Below are 22,272 nucleotides of genomic sequence, written 5' to 3' on the forward strand. Positions count from 1 at the left end.
CCTTGCCGCTAGCAGAATGACAATGCAGTCTTCCCACCCGATCTTGGCCACCACCCTCATGAGTAGTGAGATCGGAGGGACTGCATAAGCTGTCATCCCTCCCCAGTCTATGGACAGAGCGTCCACGGTGAATGCTTGGGGGGTCCGCGACCCTTGAGCAGTACACCGGCAGTGGATGATTGCGATGAGATGCGAACAGATCTTTCGTGGGGTGGTACATCCCTTGAAGATCGTCTGAGCGACCTGCGCAGCAAGGGACCATTCTGCTGGTCCCGACACCCTTCCTCGTGACAGATTGTGCGCGAGGATGCTGGTGACGCCCGCGATGTGTATCGCTCTCATCGTAATCTGCCTGAACTTGCACCACCCTATCAGGTGTCGTGCATGCAGGCTCAATCGTGGTGGCCCGGAGTCCCCTTGTCTGTTGGGGTAGGCTACCACGGTTGTGTTATCCGTCAGGACAACGGTATGTGATTCCACGATCACCTCCTCGTAAGCGAGGGAGGTTGATGTGAAACTCTGTCTCTATGGCCCCCATAGGCCCGAGACGGAGTCTCCGTGGATGTGGACCCCCCAGCCCCGTTATGACGCTATGGTCGTCACTACGTGACATACCGGGGGTGCAGGAAACCTGACACCCTGGGTCAAATTGGGCTGATGGGTCCACCACCAGAGTTCCTCTCGCGCGATCTCCGACAACGGAACCGCGAGGGATATTGGGTGACGAGTGGGCCTGCAAGCAGGCTAGAAGGTGTAGTTGGGTAAGCCCTAACGTAGAAAGCGGCAGTACAGTACGAGGTCTACCATACTGGCCATTAGGCCTACCACCTTCATCCATGCCACAGCGGGTTTTGCCCGAGACTCGGCCAAGAGTCAGGCACACCGCACCATGTTCGTCACCCGCTCTGGTGAGAGCACCGCGAACCCCTCCGTGAGGGTGATCTGGGCCCCTACAAATAGTGGTGACTGCGGCAGGACCACGCTGGACTTTTTTTTGAGCTGATCAAAAAATCCAGGGTCCCGCACCCTACGGACTATCAACCCCATGAGACCCGTAGTCTTCAGTGGAGTGCGTCCGTATATGAGCCAAACGTCCAGGTAGCAACTGATGTTGACACCCCTGTGCTTCAGGTACGCTGCCACCGCTCTGACCAAGAGTGTTAAACACCCTGGGAGAGATGGACAGGCGGATGGCGGTATCAAAACTGGTAATTTTGATCCTGTACCTAGAAGCGCAGATGCCTCCGATCTTGAGAGGCGATTGGCATATGCAGATAGGCGTCCGAGAGATCTAGCGATGCTGTTCCCATACCCCTGATGGGGCAGGCTAGCACCGAGGCGAGAGTCCCCATTCTGAACCTCTTGGGCCTGAAGAACGTGTTCAACAGCCTGCGGTTCCGGATGGGGCTCCCGTCGCCGGTCTTCCTTGGAGCCAATGGCTCCAAGATCACCAGAACGGGGGTAGACCGGGACAATCGCCCGCTTCGTGAGAAGCTGTGTGATCCCTGTCAGTAGTGCCCGGCGCTGGGGGCCGTCTGACGGCACTACTGTGGACCTCTGAACTGTGCCGATGAATGTGGGGAGACTGGGTTGCCAGTCTGTAACCCCCACTCACCATACCCAGGCGCTCAAAGAGATGGTTTCCCACCTCTGGGTGAAAGCCATAAGCGGTCGCCCACTGGGAGATCCCCTGTGGAAAAACCGCTGAGCCCCCAGGAATGCTCTGCCTAGCTTCCCTTGGAAGAGCGCTTGCTCTTCTTCGGGGCTTGCCAGCTGTTCCTGTGCTACCCTTGCGCCCCCGAAATGGGTGCTGCAGAGGTAGTGGGCTCGGGTACTGTTGGTGGTGCACGGCCTGCTGAAGTCGGAGCTCCTACCCATGGTAAGGGCAGTTTCCGACTTCTTCAGAGTGCTCCGTTGGTAGCTTCTTTGCACGGTCCTCCACCGTGGCGCAGAAGCATCCAAAGAGAAAAGGACCATGCCTTTCCATCGCGTTGAGCGATTGGAGTGGCAGGACAAACCCCCCGGCGCTGAGTGGACACCCTATGGGCTAGGCCCATGGAGCTCTCGTTGAGGCTAGCTGTTAGCACCGCTAATAGGCTCACCTCATGGAAGAGCTCAGATGTTGTCTGGCGTCGCTTGATGACATCTGGGTCCCTCTCGGATCCCCTCAGGTAGGTACCGTGGTCCTCCCGCGTTACACGCAGAGGAAGCGTGCAATCACGCGGCGTCATAGCTCTACTGAGCTCGACAGCCCTCGATATCTACCCGTGAGGTTTGCCGGAATGAGAGTGCAGGCGTCCCCTGTGAGGAAGCAGCAGCTGAGCATCCTACTGAAAGGATCCCTGGTCCTCCTCCATGGACTCCCCTTAGGGGGTGTCCGGAGGAAGATCAGTGCTGTTGCTCCCCTCGCGGGGCAGCGGGCGAAGGAGATTGTAGTGATGTCACTACCGGACTCAGCTTCCGACTCCTTTCCCTCGCCCACAGTATCCGTATCATGCTCCGATGATGACGGTAACTGAGGACGGGCATCTGAAAGCGGGTAAGAAGGCATAACCACTGTGTGGCTCGCCGACTACCTGCCAGCAGAAGAGGGAGTACTCCGCAAGACCCTGAGGTATCCGCTTGCTCTCGCAGCCGTCGTCCTAGCGCTTAGCAGCACGGGCCTACCCTGATCAAGATCTGGGTTAGCCCCATGCCGGCTGGCCTGGTCAACAGCTGATGTTGGTACTGCGTGGCCATCGCTAGGCGACACTTGCCACGGTGCTAGGCCGTGGAAGAAACACCCTGCGGCGGGTACCACGGGCATACCCAGCCGGCAGCTGACCCTGAAAGGATCCGCCACCAGGGTAACCCCATGGTACTGCAGTACCAGCACCGCCTCCCCCCCCCTTGTTGCCACAGAGACTGTGGTGACTGAGGCGGGTGCTGCGGTACCGGTGCGGTATCAGCGTGGGTACCCGTGAGGGTTCCCAACTGTGGACCGCTGTACCCTCGCCACACTGCGTTCCCTGCTTGGGGGCTCAAGCTGTGTGCTGACGTGGTACCGGCGCGGTACTAGCATGGGTACCCGTGAGGGTTCCCGGCTGTGTACCGCTGTATGCGTGGTTCCAGCGTGGGTGCCCGTGAGGGCTCCGGCTGTGTACCACTGTACCCATGCCTCACTGCGTTCCCCGCAAGGGGATCAAGCCGCGTGTATGGGTACCCCGCTGTACCGGCTGTCCCTTGGCTAGAGGGAGCTTGCCTAGTACCACGGGTAGCTGAGCGTGCATACCCCCGATCAATCACCTCGCCACCTGAATAGGCAGCGTCAATCAATGGAGCTATGCCCTGTTGATTTGACAGTGATCGATCAAGAGAGGGTAATTGACCCATTGACGATAATGGATCACCCACGCTCCGCTGGCTCTCGAGGACATAAGTGGGTTGTTGATCAGCTAGGCTGTTCAAGCTACTTACTGTACCCTCTAGAGCTTCGCCCAGGGTCGCTGTGTGTGGCGGACCACTCACGGCAGCTATGGGCGGGTGCATAGCGGCTACCACTGAAGTCAAGCCGTAGCTCGTCTTTGTAGCTGCCACCGAATGCACCTGGGTCGCTGTCCTGTGAGAGACTGCGAGCCCAACCCCTGAATAATCGCCAGCCAGTCCCTGTGGACAGCCAGCAGCTATTCTAGGGCCCAGGGTATCACTCGGCGGTCCCGCCATGGAACGCTGCCGTGTGACAACCCCAGTTGGTTCTGCTAAGACTACACCCACAGCGTTAGCCGCGGTATCGTCTCTGCTGAACCCATGCATGCTAGGGTTCAACCCAGGCAAGCCCGGGGTACCCTTGTATGCTGCCCGTCGCTGGCTACTACTGTGGCTGTTTGAGCCCGTAGATATGCCTGCAACAGACGGGTGTCCTCCTGCTAAAAACCCGTGAGGATTTTCGCTAGAGGACTGGTATCCTCCTGCTACAAAACCCGCTAGGGTTTTCGCTGGTGGTTACCGCTCTGCTGCCTGCTACTTTGCTCCGACGTATAGTCAGTGCTTTCGCTGGCTGCTGAGCCTTTGGACGCGCTTAGCAGTCCCGAAGGAACCGCCTGCTTGTCCGGGGACCGGAGCCCCCTTAAGCAGACCTGCCATGACCCATAGGGGCGGTCACAGCAGAATCTACCGTGTGGACTGGTATCCTCCTGCTGCAAAACCCGCTAGGGTTTTCGCTGGTGGTTACCGCTCTGCTGCCTGCTACTTTGCTCCAACGTATAGTCAGTGCTTTCGCTGGCTGCTGAGCCTTTGGACGCGCTTAGCAGTCCCGAAGGAACCGCCTGCTTGTCCGGGGACCGGAGCCCCTTAAGCAGACCTGCCATGACCCATAGGGGCTGTCACAGCAGAATCCACCGTGATCGACCTTACCAGTGCCCTTGGTAGATTTCTTCTTCGTCTTATGGCGATGACGGAGCCTATCCCAATCGTCAAGCTGGAACTCGGAGAGTCCTAAGCAAAAGAAAGACATCTAGAAGATCGTGAGCACTCCCTGTGGGTGAAACAGAGCGGGTGGGGGTCCCGCTCCGTCACCAGGGAAGGGCAAGCCCGACAGGGCCGAGGCGAAGCGAGGAGAAAAGGGAGGGGGCACTACCCCCCAACACGCGACTCAAGCCCAGTAAGCAAACCTGAGCACGGAGGCTGGTCGCTAACGTTAGTGGTAAAGTAAGGACTGGCTAACTTTATTACTAAAATGTCAGACGGGTCCCTACCAATCCCCACCGTATGAATATCTGATTAACTCGTCTTATCGGACGGTAATGAAGACATAACGATAGAGTAATCACCCTAACATAGCAACAATAACCTACCGTACATGAAATACAATGTGTATGTACAAACATCTATTGTAACTTACAGGCTGCAATGGTTTACGTGGAAACAAAATGAATGGCGTCAACGAGCGGCCAGTTTGAATTTGTCGTGTGTCCCGTATACTAACGGGGACGCGATATGTAGCTAAGTTTTGGATCGTTTTTGTCACTTTTTCGCCAGAAAATGCCGTCAAAACTATCCTCAGCCGAACAATACCGGTTTGGTTTTACCTAAGGTGTGAAACTACAACCGTATATCTCGCCTTTGGTCGAGAAATTGATACACAGTGCTATGAACAATCGATAGGCACGCCTGTGTCAGTCGGAGACCAAGGAGGATAAGGGATTTATCATATGGTGTGACGTCACCTTTTGGGTGAGTCCACCGGGGATCGGGGTTTTTGTTATTTATTCATTTATGTGGGACAAAATGACTATTGGTTTTTCCGCATCTCGGGATCGATGCAAGAAGAAGTATCTTAATCAACATCGGAAACGGTAAGATCGACCGGTGTACTGAGTCTACAAGAAGCACATTTGTGTCTAGTCACATTAAAATGAAACAATTGTGCTCTCACAAAATATTTGAGATACCAGTTGGCTCTGTAAGATATTTTAAACTGTAAAAAATAATACAAAATTTGTATTGGGTCAGGATTCATGTTTTATGATAAAAAATAGTTGTCTTATTTCTTGTTATTTTCATTATTTTTTTCAGAACTTAATCTTTAAATATTTTAAAAGTGCCTTTCCTGACAACTGCATCATTTTGCTGCAGCTGTCGGTGACAAGAGACAGTCCCTTGATTAACTAAAAGGTAGAGAGCAAGAGGGCAGCATATCAATTGCAATGTATTTATTCAGCATGGTCAGTGAGCTAGAGGGCGGTATACAGGGTTAGTTAGTGGTGCTGTCTGATCTTGTTCTAATTCAAGAGAATTCAGGCACACCATGATGCTAACAAACAAACGAATAGCGATTACTGATGATTTTCGACAAACATAACTCCAAATAGATAGGTGACATGCTATATCAAAAGGTACCTCATGTGATGTCACCAGAAAGTTTATCCAAGACATCACAGATCAGTTCATATTGGGACTAGCAAATAACCAAGGTGAACCCTGTGACCATTGCATGTGGTGGACAGTGCAAAGCCCATTGCATGTTTAGGTTGTTCTCTTTTATACATGGATCTCACTTTTGCAACAAGACATAAGTGGTACCTTCTGATATGAAATGTCACATGCTTTATCCGGGGCTTTACCTGTAACATGGCGACTATAAGATACATGGCAGTGACTCTCAGAGTGATTGATGTATGACCAGCCTTCACATACGAGATGAAATAAAGAAATATCATTTGACCTGGTATCACCATAAGGAATAATACCCGAGCAGACCTCGAGTGCTGATCTGAAAACAAATAAATATAATATATACAATAAACATTTGAAAAGTAGAGGGAGGTGTGATTTCGCCTAAGTTATCATATTTTCACCATGATCGTGCACTTCTAGATACAAACAAGACAATTGGCTTGAACTTTCCTTTTATTTGGGTAAATAAACAATTTCAGAAGGGGTGTCCAACTATCTGAAGTTGTTATTGACCAACTTGATTGCTTGCTTGTTTATTTAATTACATGATTAACAAATGTACATGCCTTAATTATTAATTGATCATAATGTTGATGATTGATTTATCCATAATGCGATTCATGTCATATTTGATAAAACTTTTGATTTACCTTTTGCAAAGAAGACTCTGAATGGATTTTTGCATGTTCCTTTCCTATCAGCAGGTAATGACCCCATGGGTAAATGTTTATGTAGCGATGTAGAGAGTCGACTAGACTGTACAGCTACAAGATTACCACCAACACCATTGATTACAGGACTAAACACAGCTACACCAGCATACTGTCTGATTGCTATGTCTAACACAAGTCCACCAACACTGTTAAAGAAAAATAACATGTCCAAATTAACAAGGGTCAACCCATAGCTAAAGCAATCCATAAGGCAACCCCCTTCGGTCTCCTTTTTTCTGTACTGGCTCCATTTTTCTTCTTCTTCTTTTCTTCTTCTTTATTGACAAGCTCATGGTGGTTTACTATAGAATTATAACTGCTGGTGTGAATATTTTTGATGGGTGTCAAGAGATATGGAAAATAGGGTAGATAGCAAACAGTAAAGCACATCTGGCTTCCATTTTTTTCAAAGTGTGGATTTTCTTTTACATGCTCTATCTAATATCGGCCTATAGTAGGAATTCTAATTGAATGAACGCAGTTTTCAATAGCGTGACTTTTTTTGCGTACACTGCGCGATGTAGGCCAGCGTGTACGACTGTGCGTGAGTAACATGGAAGCAAATCCAACCATGTCAACGCACTCGTGATTGGTTAGCATTATATCCAAGGTTGTGCCTTTGCGTTGTAGTTTGAAATACGCGATATATGATCGCGATTGGATTGAGTACGGCTGTTGAAAGCTGCGTTCATTCCATTGGAATTCCTACTATAGTTATAACACTTTTTGTGTTTAAAGATAAAGATACCATCTTTTTACCCACACATTTCTAACGCTATTTATCTTTACATTGATCACCACACTATTGTAACCAAATCTATAATTTTAAAAATACAATATCACCAGATGTTCATTTAGTTGGGCTTTCAGAGAACGATGTAATTACACAGTCAAGTGTAACTAGGGTTGGATAGCAATTACAGTACTGCTAAAGTGTAACCAGGGTTGGATAGCAATTATAGTGCTATTTAGCAATGATTTTGTTGTATCTTACAATAAGATACATAACTCTTACCTGCTAATCACCATAGCAGTAATAACAGGTGTCCATCCTGAATAAAGTACATCATGTGTGTATTTATTATGATGTGATAGGTAAGCCCAAATAGGTGTAAGAAGTAGGAATAATACAATGATGCTAGGTGCTAACCAGTGGTCTTTACCTGCAAATCAACACAAGCAAAATAGAGTTGGATGTTATGGCTACTAGATTGGGTCATAATATATATCAGTACCTTAAAGCACTTATCTATTGGAACCCCAGTCATTAGGTACCTGGGCATTTGACAACATTTGGGTGCTGAGTTGACACAAATGTTGTCCCACAGGGCCAGGTATATGCCGGGCCTTGTTGAGGGAGTTGACGAAATCCAAAGAATTGGGCAAGGACTTGAGCCAATTGCCCGGCTAGACTTGGCCGGGTTTTACATACAAATATTGCCCTATTGGTTAGGGACTTGGCTGAGAGTTAGCCGGGGAGTTTAACATTTAAAAAATACAGTCCGGCAATCCTCGGGTACACAGACATCAATTGACAGGTGCATAATGGTCGATTGATTTGTACATCCTGACTGGATACAAATTTCCATTGAATTTGCCACATTTCTTGGCTTCAATTATTTTGAGTTTCAGAGAATCATACTTACCAATAGCTTGAAAAAGCAATTTGCTAATCCATGATAGTAGAGCTAATGTAATAAGATCACCCAAACTAGCTGCTATAGGTGTCGCCACATTATCAGGATTTATATTGCATTTTTTAGAAAATAATATAACAGCCACCATAATTGAACCTGCAAAATGAAAAAAAAAATAGATATTGTTATGAAAGTATCGATGTCCATCTTAGTATAAGCAAAATATGATTGAAACTGAAGGCATTACAAGTAACATGTCTGATATAGCTAAACCATGCTAGCAATACAAAAGACTATTTAGCTGGTTCAGCATTCTTTGATGTTTATGAACAAACTCAGGTGTAGTCTATATTTTAACATTACCAATGATAGCCATTGTACCCAGCAAAATAGCCACTCGATTACCCCAATTTCTTTAGCATGCAATCAGTCAAAAAGGGCATCAGAGGAATTGCATTTTATTTCTTCAAATATTAAATTGGTTGAAAGGCTACTAAGTGCTTATATCATAACATTATTTTTAAATACGTGGCTTTCAATGGTGAATTTTACATTATTGTCGAAGTATAAATTTTACCACTTTGTAACTCAATAGCAACATAACTATTATGGGATAGATTTAAAATGTACATCGGGTGACCACACTTTTCAGCTCATCCTGTAGCGGTAATCGTCCTTAAACAATAGCCAAGACTACGCAAAACTTCTTGATTTTCAGCAGCAGGGTTCGAATTCGGCTGTATCGCTTAGCAGTTTGATCCTTATTTTGAAGCAACTGCTACCCAATTTTGCATATTTGTATAGCAATTTTTATAGTGCTTTAGTATAAAGATGTATCCTGATTATGATGAATTAGCCAAAAACTGCTACGCAAATTTTTTTAACGAATTCGAACCCTGTTCAGCAGCCAAAATTGAAAACACCAATTAAAATATATGTAGAATTTCTCTCCTAGTGCAGTGAGTTGTAACTAAAGACCTCACAAAAAGAGACTCAGCCATTAAAAATATGCCTATAAATTAAAACTCTTACTATTAATCTTATTTGGTATTTGAAAACACTAGCAAATCGCAAATGTATTTATGGTAGTTTTAACATCTCATTTGTTACATGCAAACGAGCATTGTGTTCTCAGTATACATTTGAAAGTATCCATTTTCATTTTTGCAGTACATTGTATTCATTGAAATTCAGCGTGAAGATAATGGCAGGTTTAAAGCCATATTATAACATTTGCTGAGGAGAACACCCTCAAAATTTTTTTTTAATTCGGGTTTTTACACGATTGTAATGTACTTAAAATGTACTTAGTCAATAAAGATACTCTGCACTTTAGGTGCTGTAGTTTTGTCAAAATCCGAGATTTTGAATAAAACGATGGAACCAGCGTTTTATTATTACGATGGAAATATTAGTCGAACAGGGGATCGTACCGTATTACGACCACGGGAGTAACATGCATGGGCGCTAGTAGTAAATTCCAATTTTCTATGATTTACCTCACTTGCTCGGCTCAAAATTAAAAGGGGACGTATCTGACAGTAAAAGCTAACATTTTATGGAAAATAAATACTAATCTATTTTTACAGCAATGTTATAATATGGCTTTAATAGCCATTGAGCACAGTAGATGCAATTTTCAAATTTGAGGGTTTTTTTTCTCTATTTGTGACACAATCTGGTCCATGGGGGCCAAAGGAGGCATTTTTGAAAATTGAGTTACTGTAATTACCGTACTGACGCTAGTATAGTCCCACCTTGGAGTAAAAAAAACCAATTTTTTTTAATGATTTCAAAATGCATTGAATTTGTATGCATTTTAAAATCATTAATAGAGTATGACATGAATACAAATTTATTCAAAACACATAGGCCTACAATATTTTTTTTTTAAATCAACCATGAATGATCCTAGCATTTAGGTCTAGGTCCAGGGACACTCCTTTTTTTTTTTTTTTTTTTTTGGAAATTGAGTATAGACCCACCCCCAATTTTGAAAAAATGTTCACCCAAAAGCGGGTGGGACTATACTCAAGCGTCAGTACGGTATTACATTACACATACAATAGGCTATCATTTACTGAAAAACTCCAAAGGTCTAGCATACTTGGTTCTAAAGTTATGAAGTTTTTTGATGTCTATATTTGTACCTTTATCTCTGTTTCAAATTTGCCACCTTTGGCCCCCATGGACCAGATTGTGTCACATTTGTTAATATTCAATGAAATTGGGCAAACGGGGAAATCAAAAATACATATAAATAAACCATATTTTTACATGCTAAAATATTGAATACAATTAATAGTCCTGGGATCTCTAGAAATTGTTATTCTCTAGGAATTAACTCAGCTGGCAAGTCTGAAGGGAAGATGCACTGAAAAACTGTTAACTTCAAAAATGAATACTAACTTACCAAGAATACCACTTGCTAGTGAAGCAGTGACTAGGCTACTAGCACACAGTAATAATACATGATGGCTGTTGAATACTAACTTACCCAGAATACCACTTGCTAGTGAAGCAGTGACTAGGCTACTAGCACACAGTAATAATACATGATGGCTGTTGAATACTAACTTACCCAGAATACCACTTGCTAGTGAAGCAGTGACTAGGCTACTAGCACACAGTAATAATACATGATGGATGTTGAATACTAACTTACCCAGAATACCACTTGCTAGTGAAGCAGTGACTAGGCTACTAGCACACAGTAATAATACATGATGGATGTTGAATACTAACTTACCAAGAATACCACTTGCTAGTGAAGCAGTGACTAGGCTACTAGCACACAGTAATAATACATGATGGCTGTTGAATACTAACTTACCCAGAATACCACTTGCTAGTGAAGCAGTGACTAGGCTACTAGCACACAGTAATAATACATGATGGATGTTGAATACTAACTTACCCAGAATACCACTTGCTAGTGAAGCAGTGACTAGGCTACTAGCACACAGTAATAATACATGATGGCTGTTGAATACTAACTTACCCAGAATACCACTTGCTAGTGAAGCAGTGACTAGGCTACTAGCACACAGTAATAATACATGATGGATGTTGAATACTAACTTACCAAGAATACCACTTGCTAGTGAAGCAGTGACTAGGCTACTAGCACACAGTAATAATACATGATGGATGTTGAATACTAACTTACCAAGAATACCACTTGCTAGTGAAGCAGTAACTAGGCTACTAGCACACAGTAATAATACATGATGGATGTTGAATACTAACTTACCAAGAATACCACTTGCTAGTGAAGCAGTAACTAGGCTACTAGCACACAGTAATAATACATGATGGATGTTGAATACTAACTTACCAAGAATACCATTTGCTAGTGAAGCAGTGACTAGGCTACTAGCACACAGTAATAATACATGATGGATGTTGAATACTAACTTACCCAGAATACCACTTGCTAGTGAAGCAGTAACTAGGCTACTAGCACACAGTAATAATACATGATGGATGTTGAATACTAACTTACCAAGAATACCATTTGCTAGTGAAGCAGTAACTAGGCTACTAGCACACAGTAATAATACATGATGGATGTTGAATACTAACTTACCAAGAATACCACTTGCTAGTGAAGCAGTAACTAGGCTACTAGCACACAGTAATAATACATGATGGATGTTGAATACTAACTTACCAAGAATACCACTTGCTAGTGAAGCAGTGACTAGGCTACTAGCACACAGTAATAATACATGATGGATGTTGAATACTAACTTACCCAGAATACCACTTGCTAGTGAAGCAGTAACTAGGCTACTAGCACACAGTAATAATACATGATGGATGTTGAATACTAACTTACCCAGAATACCACTTGCTAGTGAAGCAGTAACTAGGCTACTAGCACACAGTAATAATACATGATGGATGTTGAATACTAACTTACCAAGAATACCACTTGCTAGTGAAGCAGTAACTAGGCTACTAGCACACAGTAATAATACATGATGGATGTTGAATACTAACTTACCAAGAATACCATTTGCTAGTGAAGCAGTGACTAGGCTACTAGCACACAGTAATAATACATGATGGATGTTGAATACTAACTTACCAAGAATACCACTTGCTAGTGAAGCAGTAACTAGGCTACTAGCACACAGTAATAATACATGATGGATGTTGAATACTAACTTACCAAGAATACCACTTGCTAGTGAAGCAGTAACTAGGCTACTAGCACACAGTAATAATACATGATGGATGTTGAATACTAACTTACCCAGAATACCACTTGCTAGTGAAGCAGTAACTAGGCTACTAGCACACAGTAATAATACATGATGGATGTTGAATACTAACTTACCAAGAATACCACTTGCTAGTGAAGCAGTGACTAGGCTACTAGCACACAGTAATAATACATGATGGATGTTGAATACTAACTTACCAAGAATACCACTTGCTAGTGAAGCAGTAACTAGGCTACTAGCACACAGTAATAATACATGATGGATGTTGAATACTAACTTACCCAGAATACCACTTGCTAGTGAAGCAGTAACTAGGCTACTAGCACACAGTAATAATACATGATGGATGTTGAATACTAACTTACCAAGAATACCACTTGCTAGTGAAGCAGTGACTAGGCTACTAGCACACAGTAATAATACATGATGGATGTTGAATACTAACTTACCAAGAATACCATTTGCTAGTGAAGCAGTGACTAGGCTACTAGCACACAGTAATAATACATGATGGATGTTGAATACTAACTTACCAAGAATACCACTTGCTAGTGAAGCAGTGACTAGGCTACTAGCACACAGTAATAATACATGATGGATGTTGAATACTAACTTACCCAGAATACCACTTGCTAGTGAAGCAGTAACTAGGCTACTAGCACACAGTAATAATACATGATGGATGTTGAATACTAACTTACCAAGAATACCACTTGCTAGTGAAGCAGTAACTAGGCTACTAGCACACAGTAATAATACATGATGGATGTTGAATACTAACTTACCAAGAATACCATTTGCTAGTGAAGCAGTGACTAGGCTACTAGCACACAGTAATAATACATGATGGATGTTGAATACTAACTTACCAAGAATACCACTTGCTAGTGAAGCAGTAACTAGGCTACTAGCACACAGTAATAATACATGATGGATGTTGAATACTAACTTACCAAGAATACCACTTGCTAGTGAAGCAGTGACTAGGCTACTAGCACACAGTAATAATACATGATGGATGTTGAATACTAACTTACCCAGAATACCACTTGCTAGTGAAGCAGTAACTAGGCTACTAGCACACAGTAATAATACATGATGGATGTTGAATACTAACTTACCAAGAATACCATTTGCTAGTGAAGCAGTGACTAGGCTACTAGCACACAGTAATAATACATGATGGATGTTGAATACTAACTTACCAAGAATACCACTTGCTAGTGAAGCAGTAACTAGGCTACTAGCACACAGTAATAATACATGATGGATGTTGAATACTAACTTACCAAGAATACCACTTGCTAGTGAAGCAGTGACTAGGCTACTAGCACACAGTAATAATACATGATGGATGTTGAATACTGACTTACCCAGAATACCATTTGCTAGTGAAGCAGTGACTAGGCTACTAGCACACAGTAATAATACATGATGGATGTTGAATACTAACTTACCAAGAATACCACTTGCTAGTGAAGCAGTAACTAGGCTACTAGCACACAGTAATAATACATGATGGATGTTGAATACTAACTTACCAAGAATACCACTTGCTAGTGAAGCAGTGACTAGGCTACTAGCACACAGTAATAATACATGATGGATGTTGAATACTAACTTACCAAGAATACCACTTGCTAGTGAAGCAGTGACTAGGCTACTAGCACACAGTAATAATACATGATGGATGTTGAATACTAACTTACCAAGAATACCACTTGCTAGTGAAGCAGTGACTAGGCTACTAGCACACAGTAATAATACATGATGGATGTTGAATACTAACTTACCAAGAATACCACTTGCTAGTGAAGCAGTAACCAGGCTACTAGCACACAGTAATAATACATGATGGATGTTGAATACTAACTTACCAAGAATACCACTTGCTAGTGAAGCAGTAACCAGGCTACTAGCACACAGTAATAATACATGATGGATGTTGAATACTAACTTACCAAGAATACCACTTGCTAGTGAAGCAGTGACTCGGCTACTAGCACACAGTAATAATACATGATGGATGTTGAATACTAACTTACCAAGAATACCACTTGCTAGTGAAGCAGTGACTAGGCTACTAGCACACAGTAATAATACATGATGGATGTTGAATACTAACTTACCAAGAATACCACTTGCTAGTGAAGCAGTAACTAGGCTACTAGCACACAGTAATAATACATGATGGATGTTGAATACTAACTTACCAAGAATACCACTTGCTAGTGAAGCAGTAACTAGGCTACTAGCACACAGTAATAATACATGATGGATGTTGAATACTAACTTACCAAGAATACCACTTGCTAGTGAAGCAGTGACTAGGCTACTAGCACACAGTAATAATACATGATGGATGTTGAATACTAACTTACCAAGAATACCACTTGCTAGTGAAGCAGTGACTAGGCTACTAGCACACAGTAATAATACATGATGGATGTTGAATACTAACTTACCAAGAATACCACTTGCTAGTGAAGCAGTAACTAGGCTACTAGCACACAGTAATAATACATGATGGATGTTGAATACTAACTTACCAAGAATACCACTTGCTAGTGAAGCAGTAACTAGGCTACTAGCACACAGTAATAATACATGATGGATGTTGAATACTAACTTACCAAGAATACCACTTGCTAGTGAAGCAGTGACTAGGCTACTAGCACACAGTAATAATACATGATGGATGTTGAATACTAACTTACCAAGAATACCACTTGCTAGTGAAGCAGTGACTAGGCTACTAGCACACAGTAATAATACATGATGGATGTTGAATACTAACTTACCCAGAATACCATTTGCTAGTGAAGCAGTAACTAGGCTACTAGCACACAGTAATAATACATGATGGATGTTGAATACTAACTTACCCAGAATACCACTTGCTAGTGAAGCAGTAACTAGGCTACTAGCACACAGTAATAATACATGATGGATGTTGAATACTAACTTACCAAGAATACCACTTGCTAGTGAAGCAGTGACTAGGCTACTAGCACACAGTAATAATACATGATGGATGTTGAATACTAACTTACCAAGAATACCACTTGCTAGTGAAGCAGTGACTAGGCTACTAGCACACAGTAATAATACATGATGGATGTTGAATACTAACTTACCCAGAATACCATTTGCTAGTGAAGCAGTAACTAGGCTACTAGCACACAGTAATAATACATGATGGATGTTGAATACTAACTTACCCAGAATACCACTTGCTAGTGAAGCAGTGACTAGGCTACTAGCACACAGTAATAATACATGATGGATGTTGAATACTAACTTACCAAGAATACCACTTGCTAGTGAAGCAGTGACTAGGCTACTAGCACACAGTAATAATACATGATGGATGTTGAATTCCCCGTCCGGTATCCACCCAAAGATAACAGCTGCTAGTGATGCAAGGAAACCTACCACAATGGCTTGACACTAGAAACAAAACAAAAACCATATTATCATAGTAAATAAGTATTGACTATAAATAGTATGCTTTGACACATGTACTCAACCTAATAAGGCAAATCAGTTATTTTAACAACAACATTTGTAAAGCTGTCACCTGTTGCAAAGTGCAAGCCCTCAACTTAATGATCCCTTTTGAAAAGCAATAATCTGTCACTTTTGAAATATGATAACTGATTTTCCTATCAATTTCCAAAAGCCAAACTTTGCTATTTTGCAGAGTGATCAAGTGCACACTGTCTGGAAGAATAACTTACCGTATTTACTCTATTAGATGTCCCACACCATTTTTTTCAACCAACACGTTTAAAAAGTGCCGAAATTTCCATGCTATCTTGTGTAAGTAAGCTTACCACAGTCCACATGCGATCCGTACTGGTCCAGGAAGACACTGTCAAACCCACAAGTGAACTGGTTCAACCAGAAGTAATTGATCCCAAGTTCATAGTTCGTCATTTCGCTGTGATTTTACTATCAACGGATTTCGTTAAAATTTTGGATATGTGTTGCTAACACATTAGGGAAATAATGTTGATATGTAAAATGGGAATAAGTGGTCCCTGATTTCTTTTATGACTTCATGAACTTGGTGCTCCACAACTATCAAAAAACGAACCGGTTAAAATGCTTCTATTTTCAATGTCGAGCTATATTTTGTATTTTGAACTTGCGACACTATGTCACTGAAACTTAATTAAGCCATAGGTAACAGGTTACCATAACCACACTACAGCAATGTTGAAAAAGATTGTATTTTTTGTCACCTATACCACCATATTAGGTAGTTTTCCGTAAGCTTCATTTTTGTGATTTTGGTAACTATTTTATATTTATTTGCCCAATCCATCTCAACTAGGCAATCTAAATTGTACTCACCATTTACACCCCAAGGTATTTTAGTATATCCACCTCACACATTTCCATTATATATCCAGTAACAGACAAAATATCAAAATTGATGCCTCAGTATGACATGTATGATATCACAGACTATCACATGTATTCCAAATTGATGCCTGAATTTGACCTGAACCAATTGACCTATAACCTGACCTTTGATGACCTTATAGCCTTTTTTAATCTCTTTTCCTAACAAAACATTATAGAAGATACATACATGGCGTAGTATTAAATTGTCTATGTGGAAGAGATTAGGCCTATTTAATTTATTCAGTGTTATAATCAGTGAGTACATTTCTATAGATAGTATAACAAAGGATTTAATGTATTCTATTCATGTATTCTACTTGGACATGTTCAATAGAATAAATTATGGTTTGTTATGAAACACACATCTCAGTTACCAGGATACAGTAAACAAAAAAAATATATAGGGCTAAAATGATTTTCTAAAATGGTTTAAAACCACTTTGTATGTAGAGATATTTTATAAGTTCAGGACATGAGATGATGAACATATTTATATACTTCATAAATTTGCAACAAAAAAAAGAAGATGGGTACTGATGAAAATCAGGGTATTATATCGCCTTAAATACTTTGAAATTCAAGGTTGTGTGTGCAGGAAATCCTGCTGGCAATATAACAAAATGAAGTTGTGGTGTTGATTTGTATTTCAATGTTGTCGGTAACATGAAACAATTGCTACATTGATGCAGGTATTGTAGATCTTAAGGCAACAACACAACAACCATTTAATTTTGTTGATTGTATCATAAAATATAAATTCTATATCAATATAGAATATAAAAACTCAATGGTGTGAAATAGTTACTTGAGATCAGTAAGGTCAAATTAAACACAAATGGCCAAAGTTGATGACATTTGATGGCATACTTAAGCCATCTTGTAATCAAATTTGATTATATCATGTAATTGTTGCTAATCTAATATACAGTACTCATAAGCTAGGGCTAAAGGGCACCAGTTCAAATCCCCTCAAAATTGGCAGTAGCAGCAGTAGGAAAAGTGACAAACATTTTCTTGCAGATACCATAAGAACCACAGAGTACTACAGAGAGCGTACCACCTGTCAAAGTCTCTGCATCATCCGATAATGAGGGCCGATTGTTCCATGAAATGCGACAGGTGAGACTGCTACGCAATTTCCGCGCATTTTCACGGTCTATCGCGTAATCGCGAAAGCATGCAACGCTCTATCGCGTATACGCAAAGGCACGCAGCGCTGGCATGATTGTTAGACACGCACGCGATCGAACAATCGGCCCTCATGAATATGCGAAATCACACTATACAATACACGGGACTTTGACTGTTGATACATGGTCTGTAGTAGTCTGTGATAAGAACACTTTCAGCAATTCTTGTGGTTTTCATGCATCTTACAATTCACTCCCACAAATTGTTATTTAGAGAATAAAAGATAGGATTTTGTCTTTTGCCTATCCAATATCGTGTCATAATGGATGGGCTGGCCAATATTTTGAGTAGTGGATGCCAGCTACGATAAAAATATTGGCCAGCCTAGCCATGAGATAGTATACACCAGAAAACCAATCAAATTATGTGAATTCTGTACAAGATGCACCCACTGAATAAGAAATACATGTAGAATACAGCAGGAAATGATCACATGCATGCAAATGTTGTGAGTGAGGGTTACAGAGATGTAGCTCGAGTAATCAGGTTTTTTTTGTCAATTGTCAATGTGATTGTTATTGCATACCTGTGTTAATGCCATATTGCCTTCAATCATCTTCCACTGTTCCTTCTTCACATCCATATTGCCAACATTAGCCTGATGAAAAAAATACAAGACTCTAATTAATAAATGGAAAAGAGGTCAAGATAAATGGTGGACACGTAGTCATCTGGTGTCCACAAAAATAGTTTTAAACCATTTTCTGACCGTTTTTTGGCCGTATCTTATCAACAGTTACAATGTACTTTGCTTATAATTGTTCATGATATGGATGAAACTTCAAAAAAGTCTGGTAGTAAGTTAAGTTTGGGTATGTTGAAGGCCGACTCTACTCTCATGAAATCCATATCAGATGCAGTATCAAATGCTATACTGAAAGAGTTTATGAAAGACAATGTGCTCATTTCCCAGATATCCAAGGAAATATGCCGAGACGCCACTTTCATAGAGAAGGTCTCATATTCCATTAGTGGAAAAGTAAAACAAGATCTCTACCAATCACTAAAGCATGACTGCGACCAGCTGGAAAAGCAACTGGAAACCAACAAAAAAACCAACATGGCGCTGGAACAAAAGGTACTAAATCTAGAATCTAAGTTTGACGACCAAGAACAATATTAAAGATGGAACTGTTTGGTAATACACAGTATATCCGAAACTGAGAAAGAAAACACAGATGATAAAGCTATCAAGGTAATAAGTAATAGCCTAAAGGACGCTATATCAATCAATGACATTGATCGGGAATCCTAAACCTAGGCCCATAATAGTTAAATTTGTGTCTAACAAGAAGCGCTCCGACGTTTTCTATGAGAAAAGCAAAGGGCACCAAAGTCATCATAACGGAGAGCCTTACTAAACACAGGATGGACCTACTAAGAGCAACCAAATCGTGTAATGCCGTCGCCACAGTTTGGTCACAGGACGGCAGGATCGTCTGTCTAGTCAACAACAAACGCATTACAATTCGGAGCCTAAGCGATCTAGATAAACTTTAAACTGTTTTCTGTAGTGACTCTCTCGTTTATTAATCTTCACGGGAGGTCCCACATTATGTGGCAAATCGGCGCGTGTATTCGCTATTTACCACTTGATCAGCCTAAACATTGTTTTGACTTTATTGCTCCACATAATCAAATTGTTTATAAAAGTGTCTTTTGTGATCCAAAGCTTGTTTCACATAGTTTACATATATGTAATATTCATGTTTTCCATTCATTTTGCCTTGAGACCGTGACCAGAGTAGACTTTAGCATTATTATTGTTCATTGTTGCGGAAAGGGGTGTCCTCCATGCCTTTACCAGTTTTTTGTGCTCTGTTGATCATCACCACTGTCCTTCATTAATGTAGTCATGTTGATCATCACCACTGTCCTTCATTAATGTAGTCATGTTGATCATCACCACTGTCCTTCATTAATGTAGTCATGTTGATCATCACCACTGTCCTTCATTAATGTAGTCATGTTGATCCTCACCACTGTCCTTCATTAATGTAGTCATGTTGATCATCACCACTGTCCTTCATTAATGTAGTCATGTTGATCATCACCGCTGTCCTTCATTAATGTAGTCATGTTGATCATCACCACTGTCCTTCATTAATGTAGTCATGTTGATCATCACCACTGTCCTTCATTGATGTAGTCATGCTCTTCAAAACAGCTACTACAATTTTGTTATATTACTGTTTTTGTTATAATATCTTCAGTGATGTCAATCTGATAGACAGTACTGTAGAACCCACATTACAGGTATTTTAATTTTTTCTAGGATTAATTACAATTTTATTCACAAATAACTGTAATATGATGTACATAACATTTTATTACTCTACATACCATACCGTATGGTACATGTTTTACACGTCAGCCTACAAATATAACCATATGTTATGCTTGTTTTGCTTTTTATTTGAAAGTATGAACAAAAGCAGTCAATTTAATAAAACCAACACAGTAAAATAGAAACTAGTATCTCATACCATTAATCTTTCTCTTATCTGCCACTCTTATGCTCAATAATAATTTTGAAAATTATGCCTCCCTGAATGGATTGCAAATTTATGTATTTCGTGGCTTAAAAGTCAAATTGGCAAATTAAAATCCCAAAATTGTATCTGATTATAAGAATTATGACAAAGTTTAACAATAATTAAGTGAAATTTTATCACCCAATTTTCAAACAAATCTTTTCACACAATTGACAACTAAAACAGAATATTCATTGAATAATTTATAATACTAGTTTGTATCAAGCAATTTAATACCTCACAATCATAAATGTAAAATTAATTATTTGAACAGAAATTATTGCATTTTCATTTTTCATAAATATGCACAATTTCTATTAACTATTGGTATGGTTTTGTCTTACATCACCTGTTGTAGCATTAATATAATCATTATATAATTTGTGAAAGCTATGCAAATCTGTAATTAAAAAAGTTGTGAATTTTAATCATAAACCTTTTCCAATATTTGTATTGATTTGAAAGTTTTGAATATTTTAAACAATTATGTACAAACAGACATGTACAGAACCCAGATTCATGTAATAAACTAATGAGTTTTGATTACAAAGACATTCAAGGTACAGAACAGAAAATTGAAGGAAAGACTTTAAATTGTATATTAGACTTTCACACATGTACATTTGTGATCACCCATATAATCCCCATCACCGTAACTCTGAATAGATTGTATGCAATATTTTACAAATGATACCACTGAAACAAACTTTATGTCTTCAAACCAATCCAGGTGTACTAGTCTCTTATTGTTTGCATGATTATTTTACAATTAGCAAGATTTGGTGCACCCAGAGGGGTGTGGGTGAAGAAGGGATACCCTGCAGAAAAATGTGCCAAAATAATATGAAGACTCATGGTAAAATGAGATCTCTAGTCTTTCTGGCTAAGCAAAGCCAGCTATGTGCCTTTATGAAGCACATAGCATGAGTGTTAACTTACTGCTGTAGATAACCTCGATGCTAATGTCATCTCCAAATTTCCTTTTAATCCCAGTAATGCAGGCACTAATATGAACACCTCTGTCACTTCTTTGTATACTGGCCAATGCTATGGAGAAAAAACAAATTGAAAATACTGGTTATTAAGATCCCATTACACTAGTTTCCAGAGAAGTATAGCATTCTCTTGCTTCAATTGATGTTGGTATCTTGTTACGCTGGGCTTTGATGAGGGTACCTCTGTGTCAATCACTTTTTGACGCAAAATCGGCCAAGCAGATTACTGGTCTTTTGTTATGTGTTTACAATGTCTTTGCTTCTTCTATAGAAAAATTATTTAATTTGTGTACATCGCTACTCTACGCGTCCATCATATGCGAGGTTATCTGCGTACAACAGCTTACTACGCACAGCCACGCAAAGAGTATGTTCCACGATGTACACAAATTAAATAATTTTTCTATAGCAAGTGTAGGTTTTCCATGTTATATTTTGAATCCAGAAATAGTGGTATCACTCTCTGCTGCTGACAGGCAACAAAGACCCCCAGTTTTATTTTTATGTGAATTGCATTACATAATGCTTTTTCACTTGTTTAGAAATCTTGGTAACCCTGGTTATTTTTTATAAGGAAAAGGGCATGATTTGACTGCTAGATTGTGAATTTAATGATGTACTTC

General features: G+C 40.9%; 1 protein-coding gene across 2 annotated transcripts in view; it reads right to left on the reverse strand.

The window, feature by feature from the left end:
• The window catches only part of LOC140149250 (solute carrier family 41 member 1-like), a 51,112-nt gene that overhangs the window by 21,915 nt on the left and 6,925 nt on the right, over window positions 1-22,272 (reverse strand). For both annotated transcript variants that reach the window (XM_072171488.1, XM_072171487.1), the window contains exons 3-9: window positions 21,594-21,701; window positions 18,647-18,718; window positions 15,822-15,966; window positions 8,294-8,440; window positions 7,663-7,810; window positions 6,585-6,793; window positions 6,102-6,250 (exon numbers count right to left, since the gene is read on the reverse strand). In XM_072171488.1, coding sequence (XP_072027589.1) covers window positions 6,102-6,250; window positions 6,585-6,793; window positions 7,663-7,810; window positions 8,294-8,440; window positions 15,822-15,966; window positions 18,647-18,718; window positions 21,594-21,701 — 978 coding nt within the window. The remainder of the gene's footprint in view (window positions 1-6,101; window positions 6,251-6,584; window positions 6,794-7,662; window positions 7,811-8,293; window positions 8,441-15,821; window positions 15,967-18,646; window positions 18,719-21,593; window positions 21,702-22,272) is intronic.

Source organism: Amphiura filiformis, chromosome 3, assembly GCF_039555335.1.
Source record: "Amphiura filiformis chromosome 3, Afil_fr2py, whole genome shotgun sequence".
Taxonomy (NCBI): domain Eukaryota; kingdom Metazoa; phylum Echinodermata; class Ophiuroidea; order Amphilepidida; family Amphiuridae; genus Amphiura; species Amphiura filiformis.